Here is a 14,054-nt window from a genome sequence, read left to right as displayed (position 1 = left end):
CTTAGCTGTGTGTGACAGACTCGGACGGCTTGGAGTCTGATGCACCACAGAAAAACTTTGCATTGCAACATACCTAGGTACGTTGCAGCGAATGATGACGCCTTGAGGCTGAATATTGCTTCTTGTCACCTTTTCCTCTGCTTCTATGCATGGTCACCTGGTTCTTCCACAATTGCGTAAGTATAGTCTCGACATGGGCTTCGAAGGCCTCGTTCTATTGAGCGGGTCCGGCTTTCCACCACCCAAGCTGTTTGCAGTTACATCCGTAGGTAGGTACGTAAGACAGGCAGGCAACAGAGTTCACTAGACTTGTGTGGTCTGTTCTCGGGGTCGCTCCGCGTCAATCTCGTGAATATGTTTTCTTCACCTGGTCAAGTTGTGAAGCGATTTAACCTGCCAGTAATAAGAGAATGTAGTAATCTCTCACGGAGAGTCGATGCACAACATACCTTCTACTGTGTCGACTGTCCGTCCTATCAATAACCAGCCAACATAAGGTAGGAAGGCTCGAGATTGCTCTTTGGTCTTGACGACAGCTCTCTGATTCGAGCAAGCGTTCGAACACCGTGCGAGTATTGCCGCTGTATTTATGGGTATAATGTCGACTGAAGGAGACTGCATAAGCCCGTACAATAGTGTACATAGGAGTGGTGTGCAAGGATCGCGCAGGGAGGGCACCCTTCTGAGATGCCAGTCCCAATACTTAAAGCAGCATGAGCAGCTGAGGACAAACTGAACATCCCTCGGCAGAACTCCGGCGGATCATGATAGGAATTCCAAAGTTGACGAACTGCACTCCTACTGACTGCTGCGGCAATCGCGCACCCTTCGCGACATCCATTGCAGACGATATTGAGGTTTGGCTGCTGTGTACGCAGCAAAGCAACATGACACCCATCTCCAGTGAGCAATGTAGATAATCTACAGGGTCAATGCCTCAATCATGGCTGTTGGAAGACCACCATTCAGATGGTTCAGGGCGCAGACCATCCTGATTCTGAACATACTCGCCGCCATTGTTGCAGCCACTTCGACCACATCAACGACCGCCCCGGCTCCTCCTACGTGTCCCTTCCGCACCGTCAACTATATCACCCATAGTCTCCCTCAGCAATGCCTGACGGACAGTCGCAGAGCCAACCCAACATCAAGTACGACCGAAGGGTCTAGCCTTACCTCAGCGGACTTACCCTTTTCTACTCAGACTTCGTTCGAAAACAGTGATAGCGGCCCGACCACTTCTGCTACCTCTGCAGTCTCAAGCGCATATGAGTACATCTCGAACCCGGCGGACAATGCGACGGCAACCACCGAACTCACACAACCTGCCTCGAGTCCATCCTCCGTTGGACAACCCACAACCTCAGCCGGTCCTCCTCCCGACGGCGCGGACGAAGAGTCGCCTCTCGAGGATGGAAAGTTCTTGTCATTCGAGGATTGGAAACGGGAGAATTTGAGAAAGGCTGGACAGTCAGACTATGTGGGCAAAGGACATGGCATTGATCGGGAGACCAAGAAACGTCCAAGTTTCGTGCAAGATTCGCTTGATGCTCTCGGGGACGACGCAGAAATCGACCTCGACTTTTCCGGATTTGTGTCAGATGGACTGGAGCCGATTACCCAGGCCCCTTCGCGGAGCAGCCAGAAACCCGACGACGGCGCCGGCAGCATCAGACTGAGTCATGCTCCAAGAGCCGGTGTACGGAACAAAGATGCCGGGACGACGTGCAAGGAGAGATTCAACTATGCTTCTTTTGACTGTGCAGCAAGTGTCCTCAAAACGAACCCAGAAGCGAAGAGCCCGTCGGCTGTGCTTGGAAAGAACAAGGACTCTTATATGCTGAATGAATGTTCCGCGCAAAACAAATTTCTCATTCTGGAATTGTGCGATGATATCTCCATAGACACCATCGTGCTGGCAAATTTCGAGTTCTTCAGCTCAACGTTTCGAACCTTCCGAGTCAGTGTATCCGACAAGTATCCCGTCAAGATCGATAAGTGGAAGACGTTAGGAACATTTGAGGCTCGCAATACTCGAGACGTTCAAGCGTTCTTGGTCGAGAATCCTGTCATTTGGGCTCGTTATTTGCGCATTGAATTCCTCACGCACTATGGCAATGAATACTACTGTCCAGTCAGTCTGGTGCGGGTGCATGGGACAACCATGCTCGAAGACTATAAGCACGACTTGGAGTCGCTGCAGATGGAGGACGACGAGCTTGACTCCCAGGATGGCGAGGAAAGCTCTGCTGTGGATGAGCTAGTACCTGAGGCAGTGGCTGAATCGCTATTCCAGAAAACAGAGGCTGTCGAAGATCCTGTTCAGTCCGTCGAAGCAGGCGACTCGACTCCCAACGTAACATCTTCAACCCGGTCAAGTACCGCAAGTACCACTCACACTTCAGCCACCTTGGCCGTCGTAACTCCCATGCCCACCTCTCCTGCCAACTTTTCAGGCGCGTTTGATGGTCTGATCATGGCTGGCGAGGCATTTGGTGTGTGCCAAAAAGTCGACACTGTCACAACCAGCACGTTCGAAGTGTCAGAATCAAAGCCCAGCGTTCAAAGTGAAAGCGTGGAAGAAGTGACAGCGATATCTGGCTCCATCGTTGCCAATGCTTCAGAAACCGTCTCGACTACGACCACCGAATCTTCCTCAATGAGGCCTGTTACAATTGCCAATGATTCCCCGAGTCTCACCCATAAACAAGATATCCCAGGCAACTCGTCCCTTTCACGAGACTCATCATCTACAGCCGTTAGCAACAGCACCAAAATGTCTGCATCTTCGACACAATCCTCACCTCCAGCTCCCACAATACAAGAGTCGTTCTTCAAATCTGTCCAAAAGCGCCTGCAACAGCTGGAATCGAACTCATCGCTTTCGCTGCAGTATATAGAAGAACAATCCCGTGCACTTCGGGACGCCTTCCAGAAAGTCGAGCAAAGACAGCTGGCGAAAACCACGTCTTTCCTGGACTACCTCAACCATACGGTGCTGAACGAACTCAGAGACTTCCGGCAGCAATACGACCAACTCTGGCAATCCACCGTGATCGAGCTTGAGCTACAACGAGAACGTTACCAGCAAGAGAATCTTGCCATCAATGCTCGTCTTGGCATTCTCGCAGATGAAGTCATTTTTCAAAAGCGAATGTCCATCCTGCAAATGATTCTGATTTTGATCTGCTTAGGACTTGTCATTTTCTCCAGAGGGTCCTTGAACAGTTACCGAGAGTTGCCTTTGGTGCAGAGTGTATTGGCCAGGTCTCCTAGTTCTAGATGGTTGACTCTCTCCAGCCTGGACACCCCAGCTGACAGCCCTGCCCCGAGCAGATCCCAGTCTACCAGAAGCGAACATGCACGTCAGGGCATTCTGAAAGGTCATCGCCGCGCAGCCTCGGAAGAATCGGTTATTGGAACCCTCAGTCCCTCCGACCTCTACTCGTCGCCCACCCCGGTCAGCTTTGGTAGTAACCTCTCGGAGGAAAACGAGAGTAGGGAAGAGAGGAACGAACTGGGCGACCCACTGTTCGACCCCAGCTTAATTGAACGACCCCGTACGAGTCCTCCAATTCTGCCGGGGACAGAAACACCGCCCGATTCAGACTCGAACGGCGATCATCGGGACAGCAGCACTATTGATTCGGTGCTATTGAGCTCGCCTACCGATCGCACGGAGCGAAAGACTCCCACTTTGGTCATCAACGATGCTACGCCGCCTTCCAAACGCCTCACCTGGCAGCTTCCGGACGCTTGAAGAGGTGGGGTCTTCTGCTATAGGCGAAGTGCCTACTGTGCCGCTCCCTTTGTAACTCGTGCGAGGAATTTGGCTCTGCAGGCCGAATAAGATTGCTTTCCAAGAGACGGCTGCGAAGATCAGGCCCTAAGGGTACCCTTTTGAAATGATGTACAGTCCTCACTGCCGTGAGCGCCTCGGCCCTTACCTCTGGAGACCGTATCTAGCCTCAATTCTGGTTGGAGGGACGCTAATGACCAGAAAAAGGGAACCGACACTTCCTCGAAACGATTGTATGAGTGTATGAACCTATCTGTGTGCTTTTCACCCTCTCAAGCAGAGCATGGCACAGCAACGTCCAGCAACTGACTCGATGATATTGGGCTGGCTACGGAAAGGCTATGCCGCGCCGGGTGCTCTGGTCAGCTCGGCCTCAGGGCCATTCTGGTATTTTGCCTTCGGAGTTCGAGTTCGAGTTCGAGTCATTAGGTTGGATTTACGACGGTACGAGGATTGCGCCGATTTTCTAGAAGGGTTGGCCATTGCTCGTTTGGGCATGATATGCGTGTAAGATGCATCGGAGAGCAGCGCAAAGAGGGCAATCTGTCAAGACAGAAGGGCCATCAGAACAAGAACAAGAACAAGAGCGGATGATGATGCTCTTGAAACTATAACAATATGAGTAGCTAGGCTCGCGCCAGTGGACATTTTCAGTCCTCGTCGTCAATCCCTGTCCGGAGATTCCGAGTCTTAGTCCTTGCGCCCTTGAAATGCTTCTTGCTGCCGTTCAACCGGACCTCGGACGGGTCGATGTCCTTCTCCAGCGCAATCATGGTTCTGGCCTTGCGACCGCTGAGTTCCTTCTGCTGCAGCCCTTGTTCAGTGTACTGGTGATTGAACGGCCTGGTCAGGTGGCCTGCACTGCCGGATCCAGGCGCGAAGAATCCTTTGTCAAGTTGCTTGGACCGTTTCCCGGTTTCTTGAGGTCGTTTGGGAATCGATGCAGCCTGCGACGGCGGCGGCGGCGTCTCCGTCTCTGCTGCGCGATCGACACCGACACCAGCTTCGTCGCTGTGGGAAATCAACCAGGCCTGGCGCTTCGCAGGCAGATGAGCAAAGTCATACAGGGCCTCGTTGAACTCGTTGCCGTCGATCTCGGGGTCGTGGGGCGGCGGATGGCAGTAGAGAAGTTTGCCGTTGACATAGTCCTTCAGAATATATCGCGCGGCCCTCGACTCATCGGGCTGGCCATGGCCGGTAGTGGCGAATCCACGCGCCCGTGCATAGGCCCGCAGCATCTCAGAAGCACTGGGGACTCCCGTGCCCCCCTCCTCGGCGGGCCTCGTGTGGATCTTCATCCCGTAGACATTCTCCAGGAACGCCTGCGGGATTCTCTGGGCGACCAGGCCGGCCGGACCGGTGAATTCGCGCAGCTGGTCAATGGGCAAGACGCCGCTGCAGACCAACTCGGCTTTGGTGGTGGCGAAGTTGGGGAAGACCAGACCGGGACAATCGCAGAGGATGACCTTTTCGGATAGATGGATGGTTTGGAAGTGCTTGGTCTTTCCGGGCGTCGACGACACGCTGACCTTCTTGGCTCCGATCAGAGCATTGATTGTCGACGACTTGCCTACGTTGGGATATCCCACCAGACCGATGGTGGTTTTGCGATCCGTCGTACTGTCTCCGGGGATGTTCTCTAGAAACAGAGCCTCCAGTTCGTCCACCGTCAAGATCTGAGTTCGTTCCTGAAGTTGCTCAGATGATGCATCTTCGCTGTGGTCAGACCCTTCTTCTTCTTCGGTCTCGGCTTCGGCTTCGTCTTCGTCTTCGTGTTCATTCTCATCGTCGTCCTCATCATCATCCTCCTCCTCGTCATCACCAGACCATTCCTCTCCCTCTGTTTCCTTCAGATTGAGATCTTGGAGGTTCTTGACCACCGTTTTCTGGGGCGCATTCCGGTCGATTTGCTGTTGTAGTTGCCGAGCGTCCAGCTCTTCCATGGCATCACGGCCCTCGATCATCTCTTTTGCCAAATGGGCCGAGAAGAACTTGTAGTTGATTCCCTGCTCAATGAAATAATCCGCCCACTGGCTCCGCTGCGCCTCCGTCAGCATGTCGGCCTTGTTGACCAGTAGCAGATTGCGCTTCTTAGGGTCGACCTCCTGGACGTATTTCTCCAAGTCCTCGCTGCGAAACAGTAAAGGATTTCGGGCGTCGACGATCTGAACGACAAGATCGGATCGTTCGATGACCCGCCACAGCTGCCTCCAGACCTCGATGTTGCGCTCGAACGGTGTCATGAGAAGGTCATCGTTCTCCTGCAACTCGGCAAGCCCACGCCTCCAGGACAACAGACTGACACGTTCTTGCTCGTCCAATTGCTGGGGCGTGGTGGTTTCGTCCCACCGGGGTCTTCTCGGCACGGTCAACCTGCCTCTGTTCTGGGCGTGTTTCCTCCGGGCGCCCCTCTCTTCCGCGGCGCTGAGCAGGTATGGGTTTTTGTGGTCGGAGTGGATGATTTTGACGTTGTTCATTTTCTCCGCCGTGAAATCTGTGCCGGCCAGTTCGGCCGTCGACAGAAATTCGTCGAGAGCGCCTTGCTCCGTCACACTGCGCATTTTGACCCATGCCGCCTCCTTCGACTCGTTCGTCACGTACGATTGTCCTGTGATATGGTCTTTTCGGATGATGCCTCCTTGCTGCGTGGCCTTTTTCCGGTCGGCGCCTTTGCCCTTGCCGAATCGGTCGTTCATCAGGCTGTTGCCCAGCCCGACGCTGTTTTTGCTCTTGGGGAGAACCATTTTGGCGATACGGTTCTGTGATACACGTAGAGTCTCTGAGTGTCGATGGTCTCTATTGGGGGAGGGTGAAGGGCGTGAGAGCCCTAGTAGGGATGGATGGTGGTTGTAGGAAAATAAATCGCTGGCGCAGGCTGGACGTCATTTGTAAGGCGGCGAGAATGTCTGAACAGAGATAATTTAATTGGCACACTGCACCAAAAACGGATGTATAAGTACGATACTACTGCTAGTAGTATTGCTACCACCTCAGGCTCAACCATCGGACAAACATGAGTTGTCTCTCTTTTACTATTACTCCACGACTCTTACTACCACACGCATGGTTCTTGAGAAGTACAGTTACTACATAGGTAACTAGCCATTTCCTACTAGGAGGAAGGGATCAAACTGTCTGAACTCATGGCGCCGCTTTTAGTCCTAGTTCTCAGCCCTTGACTGATCTCCAACTTGAAGGGACTAAGAAGTTGCTCGAAACCGCATGTTGACACCTGCTCCCAGGCCACTCACTAGTGGCCGGGTCCAAAGTCTGGGCTATTGTTTTCTTGAGCATTGTTTTCATCACAGTCCAACAAATAACAGGGCTTCTGCTACACTTTGAGAGAGGAATTTGTTGAAGGGGGTGAAAAAGCCGCAGCTTATATAGGTACGGTTCAGGACTGCCAAGACCTGCCAGGCAGCGCGTGCCAGTGACTTCAAGATACATGTAGGTAGGTACCTTTAATAAGACGATAATGAAGACTGTATTCCCACGCAACAGGTCCTTCACGACTGGTGAGTCATGGGCGATCGCTCACCCAGCTCGCGCTACTAGCTGAGGTGAGCAAGGGCGGCATCACCCTGTTCCCCGATCGGGGGATTTACCATACCTTGGCGGCGCCACGCCGCCGCAGACTGCTTGAATGCTTACGTAATGTCGAGATGTATGTGTCGTACCGTATTTTCTGTAGAATTTGGTTCCCCGAGACCGCCTTCAATCCTGTCCCGACCTTCAAGTTCAAGTTGTTATAATCCTTTTGTGACTCTTTACACCTGCACGTTCACAGCCAAAATGCCGCGAAGACGCTGGATGTATGTTTCTGACCCTGGCTCAGCAATGGTCCAATACTGACAAAGACCGCAGCGACAAGAACAATGCTCAGACCTTCCACCTGCTCTACCGGCCGCAAGCCGACCCAGCGTTACACGATGAAAATGCCGGCGAGCGGGCTCTGTATCCGGTGTCAGGACCTACCTCGTCGTCACAGGAAGTCGGTACTAAGAAAGGACTCCATCTGAACGACCTCGAAAACGAGCTGGATTTCGAGAGCGTGCGAGAAAATGAGGGCGAGGCTGCACAGTATGGAGTCTACTTTGACGACACGAGTTATGACTATATGCAACATTTACGAGATATCGGCGAGGGCGGAGGAGAGTCGCACTTCATCGAAGCCATGCCGGTCAAGGTGCAGGGGAAAGGAAAGGCGAAAGCAAAGACGATGAAGTTGGAGGATGCCCTCCGAGAAGTGTCGCTTGACGACGAGCAAAGTGTGGCCGGCACCGATATGCTCTCAACCTTCACGACCAGCACAAAAGACCGGACATATGAGAAGCAGCAGAACGTGCCAGACGAGATTGCGGGCTTCCAACCCGATATGGACCCCAGATTACGGGAGGTGCTGGAAGCCCTCGAAGACGATGCCTATGTGGACGACAGCGATGCAGACGACATATTCGGCGCTCTGGCAAAAGACGGTCGCAATGGCGAACTTGAGCTGGAAGAATTCGAGGAGAACTTTTTCGACGGTGACGACGATGAGGGCTGGGAATCCGATGCGACTGAAAAGGCACCCACACAGCCCTCCGAGCTGAAGCTGTCCTCGACAGCACCCATGACTGAAGGCGGGGATAGAAACGACCATACTCTCGATGCAGAAACCGCTTCTGCTGAGGACGGGGACTGGCTGCGAGACTTTGCCAAATTCAAGCGAGACAACGCCAGGAAACCTCCGCCAAAAGCCGCGGAGTCGATCATTGCTGCGTCGGCCATCCAGGACAAGACACCTTCTTTGTACACGTTGAATGGAACACCGCTGAGACAGAAGAAGCGGAAAGGAGCTCTGACGAATCCCAGTTCATATTCCATGACTTCATCGTCTCTTGCGCGGACATCGGGCCAGCAATTACTCGATGCACGCTTTGACAAGGTCGAACAGATGTACGCCCTGGAAGAGGCCGACGAGTTCGATGATATGGACGCGGGGATGTCTCTGGCTTCGGGGATGACGGGTCGTTCAAAGATGTCACAACTCTCGACCACCAGTTTCGCAGACGTGGGAGCCGTTCGAGAAGATTTTGGTAGTATGATGGATGGCTTCCTAGGGGATTGGAACAAGGCCAATCCAGGGGGTGGAAAACGACGGGGCGCAAAGGGCAAACGGGGCAAGAACGGAAATGAGAAGATTGGACTTCAACAACTTGACGAGGTCCGGGCGGAACTGGGTCCGGCAAGAGTGTATCGGCGTCCAACAAAGACATGAGAAAGGACATAAAACATGGCGTTATATGTTGACTGGTTTATGTGGCGCATCAGAGATACCCATTTGTGCAAACAAAAGACATGCGTTTATGTTCTTTCCATCAGAACCCTCGAGAAACTCCTCATGCATCCATCTGTACAAGTGTTTGATGCGGTAGCATAACCACGATTTATGCCTTTGGTTCAAACTCTCCCCCTTCTCGAACATCTCTTCCCGCGAAGGGTGTCGAGCCGTCTCGGGGTTTTGCAACAGGGTTCCAGGCACTATACTTCGGCTTCGTCCTGTTCAATGGTCAATCGGAGCTGTTGTACAAACCGGAGGCGGAGCTGACGTACGTCGAATAGGGCCTGTAAGCGCCTCTGCTCATGCTCATGTTGAGCCTGGGCTCCTTGGGCTCCCAAGGTCTTTGGCCAATTTCCATGATTTTATCTTCGACGGGTGGCTTGTCGACCAAGTAGCTTATCCACGCATGCCAGCCCGGTTCGATCGCACTGGGGTCGTACTCTTTGGCACTGTAATCGACCTGCTCATCTTAGCGCCACGACCCGGAAATCGTCTGGGTGAGAGTCCGTACCCATCGTGTCCGCAGAGGGAGCTCTTCTTGTAAGTTTTCGTAGTATTTGTTGCCGAATCGGTCGGTTCCTATCAAAACACCGGCTTTGGTGTCACCCTGTGGTCGGTCAGAATACTGGTTTCATGGCTTGCTGGGGAGAGTCGTACTATATACTGTAGCTGGTGACCATATTCCTTGAAGCCAATCCTCCACAGGTTCCGTAGTGTTCGTGTGATGGTCGACATGGTGGGAAGGTAGAGGAGGACGAGGAGGTGCGGAGAGGAGAAGGACTCGCTGAGGGATTTCGTGGAGGAGCTACGACTCCGTGACTAGTGTTCTGTCGTCGAATACCCTACTAGTAGGATCAATCGAGGTCGTGTCGCGGCCGCCGGTTGTGTCTCTGATGGATGCTCTCCGTCCGAGTCTGGTACTCCAACTTGAACGTGATGCCATTGAACGACTTGCGAGTGGTCGAGCTTCCAGCCTTGGCGGTGGTCGTAAAGCAACCAATGGCACACGGCCAAAGGTACGCCACAAGTCAACCTGAAAGCGGCGTGTCGTGGCGCTGTGGCTTGACTGTGTGGTTGACCCCCGGACCGCAGGGATTGCAGTGCTATCTCTGTACAACTAACTACAAACTAACTCCATCGCGGGGCAAAATCGTCCCCCAGTCGCTCGGCGCCATGAGATTTGTTGAGCTGCGAATTTAGCCGGGCGAAAACACTCGATTCTGATCTTGTATTCAGTGACTGTTCAGTGACTCTTGCTAGCTTGACCGAAAACCGAACCCGAAACCTACTTCACCTCATCCGAATAAGAGAGTGACAGGGCACAAATGGCGCGGAGCAGCATCGCACTCTGGCCAGCCTCCTAGACTCTAGACTCGATCATCGACAGTCTGTCAAACCATCAGATTCGGTTCAGGCGCTACTTTTATTTTGGCCTGTGGTGTACCTTACCTTCGTCAGTATGCCCTGACCAATACTTGATCCATCGAAGCGTCTTCCATATCCGCACGTTGGGACATTTTATACGACACGACGCTGGTCGTTGCGCAGTGACCATGAGCGGAGTGCAGAGATTCCTTTCCAAGCGGGATGGAAAGCGCCTCCGAGACCGAGACAGCTTCCATCATCATACAAACCCGCTCAGTAGGAAAGTGCTGGCAGTGGTGAGTGATCCCCGGTCTACATGTCCATATTGCCTCATCCGTCTGGTATTTTGCACCCAAAATCATGTCCAGTATGCAGCGTTTCTGTCTTACCATTTGTACCCCGGCCAGAGATCGTGTCGTGTCTTCTGTATATCTCCACCGTCCCCTACACTGGTGAGATTTCTCTTGTTCTCTTTTTGCTGACCTATGCTCTCGCACAGTCGAGTCCCGAAGTGAATGCTCAACCGGTCAATCCAAATTCCGCCGTCGACTTCTTTGGTCTCTTTGATGCTCACGGCAGTCCTGCTACCCAGGCGGAGGAGCAGAAAGTATGGACCTACTATTGCCTCCGCGCGTCATCTGATTTGTACTCATCGATTTCGTACAGATTAAAACTTTACGACAGCGCATATTAGATTCCAAAGGCGTTCTGTTAAGACATGCCCAGATCCTCTGGGCTCTCCGGTCGAACGCCGCAGATGGAGACATCGAGGCAGCATACAGCCTTTTGCTCGCCATGTCTGATGCTTCCGAAGGCATCGTCACCGGCTATGATCCGCACACAAAACTGCTCGGTGCCCAGAATCGACAAGGGGTCACCTGCTTCCTGGATGCGACTCTTTTCGCCATGTTTTCGCGCCTCGACAGTTTCGAGGCGATGTTGTATAACTCGTTCGATGACGTGTCTCGGGACAAATTGGCATTCGTGTTGCGGCTTTGGGTAAACCTCTTGAGGTCCGGCAAGCTGATCACCACCGACATCACCAAAGTCCTCCAAGATACTCTGGCCGAATGCGGCTGGCAGGAAGCCGCAGAGATGCACCAGCAGGATGCTTCCGAGGCATTCACCTTCATCACCGGAAAGCTTGACCTCCCTTTGCTAACTCTGAAGATGGACATCTATCACACTGGCCGAGAAGACACGAATGATGACCACAAATTCATCAACGAGAGACTCCTCGAGGTCGCAATTCCACCTGACCCTACCGGCCACCGCAAGGTGATCACGCTCGAAGAATGTCTCGAAGACTATTTCAACAACCGGATCGAGGTGCGGAGGTACATGGAGCGACGATCCACCATGACCTCCATACACAAAGCAAACGCTGTGCATGTAGAGGCAGTCGAGGTCGACCCGGAATCGTCATCCAGCACTCCAGTATCATCGTCCCCCAACCATGCTTCTCCCCTGCGCCCGGTGAACCGCCTTCGGACACCTAGCATCATCCAAGAGCGCTATTTCCCTCCACGCAAGGAGAGTGGCTATTCGTCAATGGTATCGGTACAATCGCAAGACCCTCCCCGAAGACCCCGGGCCGGAAGTGTTCGAAAAGAAGTCATGATGCCGGCGTGGCAGTTCTTCAGCCTGATACGTAAGTTATTGGAGGCGCCATACCGAGTTTGACTGACAACCTTCAGCTTGGTACACGGACAATGCACCCAAAAATGATGCACAAGTGGCCGCCCATTTTTCGACCAAGAGGCCGATCCTAGGTCTATGCCTGAAGAGGTACTCGATGCAGCCAAATGGCCGAGCCGTCCGTCTAGATACGCAGGTCGACATCCCCGTCGAGATTGGAGTACCGCATTTCATCCAGGACGATCAAATGGCGGAGGCTGGTGCACTGTACGGCAACTTCAAGCTTTCATTACAATCTGTTGTGTGCCACCGGGGTGTCTCGGTGGATTCTGGACATTATATTGCCCTCGTTCGGGGCACGCCGCCGCCGGGATCAGCCGATGCCACCGGTCCCGACAACACGAAGACGTGGATGCGATTCGACGATCTCGCTCCGAATCGCATCACCGTGGTCGACATTGAGACGGCGTTGAGAGAGGAGACTCCATATCTTCTCTTCTACCAGATTGTCCCCATCGAGGGGGATCCAGGACATATCACAACAGGAGAGGACATATTCACGTCAGTATCCGAGCGGAATGCCTCACTGAGTGAGTTGTCGAGTGTATCCGCGTGGACAGACAATCAGCCTCGCTCTACTCGGCCCAGTCTCGACCTCCCCAGTCGAGACGATCCTCGCGGTCGCTCACCCGTCGAGGAGCGGAGGACCAGCGTTGTGTCGTTCCCCGACCTCCCGCCAGAATCATCGAGCGATGCATCCTTGAATGTCCCGGACAACGGCGACCCGTCCAACCGCTCCAAGCGCGTCAGTCACTCGTTAACTCGCACGCAGACCAAGGCAAGCGACAACATCAGCCGGACTTTTTCGAAATTGACCGGTCGGAGAAGTCGAGATCTCATGCCGCCCGATGCGCCCCAAGCTGAAGTGTTCGTCACCGAGGTCACCGACCGGGCCATGACGGATCCGCAGACTCAGGACAGGCTGGAGCAACCCGGTCCCGCTCCCGCTCTCGCTCTGCTGGGGGAACCGTCCAAGGGCCACAAGAGAGAGAAAAGTCGCGGCCGGTTGTCGAGGAGCAGGATCCGAGGCGAAAAGCCCGACAGAGAATGCAGCGTCATGTGAGAACCAGAACCAGAACCAGAACCAGCGTCTCTTGCTCGACCGCGGATGCCACGCCGGGGATCTGGTGAGCGATGGGCCTCGTCGAGAGGAGCAGAGCAGGTTGCGTAGCTTTTTGACGTCTTTATGAGCCATGATATCAACATCAGCATGCATTTGCAGGGGAGCTAGTGATCCAGTGATCCAGTGATTGTGGCTTCGCTTCCGCTTCCTCTTCCGCTTGACCAGTGTTGAGCAAGAGCAAGCGAACAAGAAGTTACCACATGAAATCAAGATACATTGAACCAATGCTAACTAATGCCGCCACCTCTATATCCACTACCACTGTAATTGCCATTGCCATTACCACTGACCTTCTTTCTCCATTGCCATTGACCTTCTGTCTCCATTCTATTGACCTTCTGTCTCCATTGCATCCATATCACCCTGCCCATGCGTGAGCCGGTGAATCATGAACACAAAGAACTGATAAAGTCGTTGCCGGAATATCTAGTATCTACCTATCCACCTGTGATTAGGCGGTCCTGTCTGGTCGGGGTATGGTGGCCCAGAAGAGCCGGAGCCGTCTTCTGGGATCAAGACAGTGAAGCAACCAACTGCTTCTACAGTTCTACTCTAACACGACTTCAGTTGGCCTTATTGCACGGACTATTCATACAATGATCTGATTTCTGCTTTCCAGATTCGCCATCCTTTAAACATCATGCTTGCTTGCTTGCTTGCTTGCTTACTTGCTTGCTTGCTTACTTGCTTGCTTGCTTACTTGCTTGCTTGCTTACTTGCTTGCTTGCTTACTTGCTTGCTTGCTT

The 14,054-nt window shown here is 53.2% G+C and overlaps 5 protein-coding genes across 5 annotated transcripts; 3 read left to right on the top strand and 2 right to left on the bottom strand.

Annotated features, from left to right (window-relative positions):
* Positions 1-943: 943 nt before the first annotated feature.
* On the top strand, positions 944-3,760 carry A1O1_07474 (uncharacterized protein; the record flags this gene model as incomplete). The annotated part of the gene is made up of 1 exon (XM_007728342.1): positions 944-3,760. The coding sequence occupies one exon, from the start codon at positions 944-946 to the stop codon at positions 3,758-3,760; it is 2,817 nt and encodes a 938-aa protein (XP_007726532.1).
* A 689-nt stretch (positions 3,761-4,449) lies between these two features.
* On the bottom strand, positions 4,450-6,543 carry A1O1_07473 (uncharacterized protein; the record flags this gene model as incomplete). The annotated part of the gene is made up of 1 exon (XM_007728341.1): positions 4,450-6,543. The coding sequence occupies one exon, from the start codon at positions 6,541-6,543 to the stop codon at positions 4,450-4,452; it is 2,094 nt and encodes a 697-aa protein (XP_007726531.1).
* Positions 6,544-7,613: 1,070 nt separating this feature from the next.
* A1O1_07472 (uncharacterized protein) lies at positions 7,614-9,059 on the top strand (the record flags this gene model as incomplete). Its single annotated transcript, XM_007728340.1, has 1 exon — positions 7,614-9,059. The coding sequence occupies one exon, from the start codon at positions 7,614-7,616 to the stop codon at positions 9,057-9,059; it is 1,446 nt and encodes a 481-aa protein (XP_007726530.1).
* A 169-nt stretch (positions 9,060-9,228) lies between these two features.
* On the bottom strand, positions 9,229-9,857 carry A1O1_07471 (NADH-ubiquinone oxidoreductase subunit; the record flags this gene model as incomplete). The annotated part of the gene is made up of 4 exons (XM_007728339.1): positions 9,229-9,340; positions 9,395-9,582; positions 9,634-9,729; positions 9,780-9,857. The coding sequence occupies 4 exons, from the start codon at positions 9,855-9,857 to the stop codon at positions 9,229-9,231; spliced, it is 474 nt and encodes a 157-aa protein (XP_007726529.1).
* Positions 9,858-10,675: 818 nt separating this feature from the next.
* On the top strand, positions 10,676-13,248 carry A1O1_07470 (uncharacterized protein; the record flags this gene model as incomplete). The annotated part of the gene is made up of 4 exons (XM_007728338.1): positions 10,676-10,783; positions 10,987-11,094; positions 11,154-12,138; positions 12,185-13,248. The coding sequence occupies 4 exons, from the start codon at positions 10,676-10,678 to the stop codon at positions 13,246-13,248; spliced, it is 2,265 nt and encodes a 754-aa protein (XP_007726528.1).
* Between the last annotated feature and the right edge of the window lie 806 nt (positions 13,249-14,054).

The sequence above is a fragment of the Capronia coronata genome (genome assembly GCF_000585585.1).
Source record: "Capronia coronata CBS 617.96 chromosome Unknown acBCG-supercont1.6, whole genome shotgun sequence".
NCBI classification, from domain to species: Eukaryota; Fungi; Ascomycota; class Eurotiomycetes; order Chaetothyriales; family Herpotrichiellaceae; genus Capronia; species Capronia coronata.
This window is presented reverse-complemented; position numbering and strand designations above follow the sequence as displayed.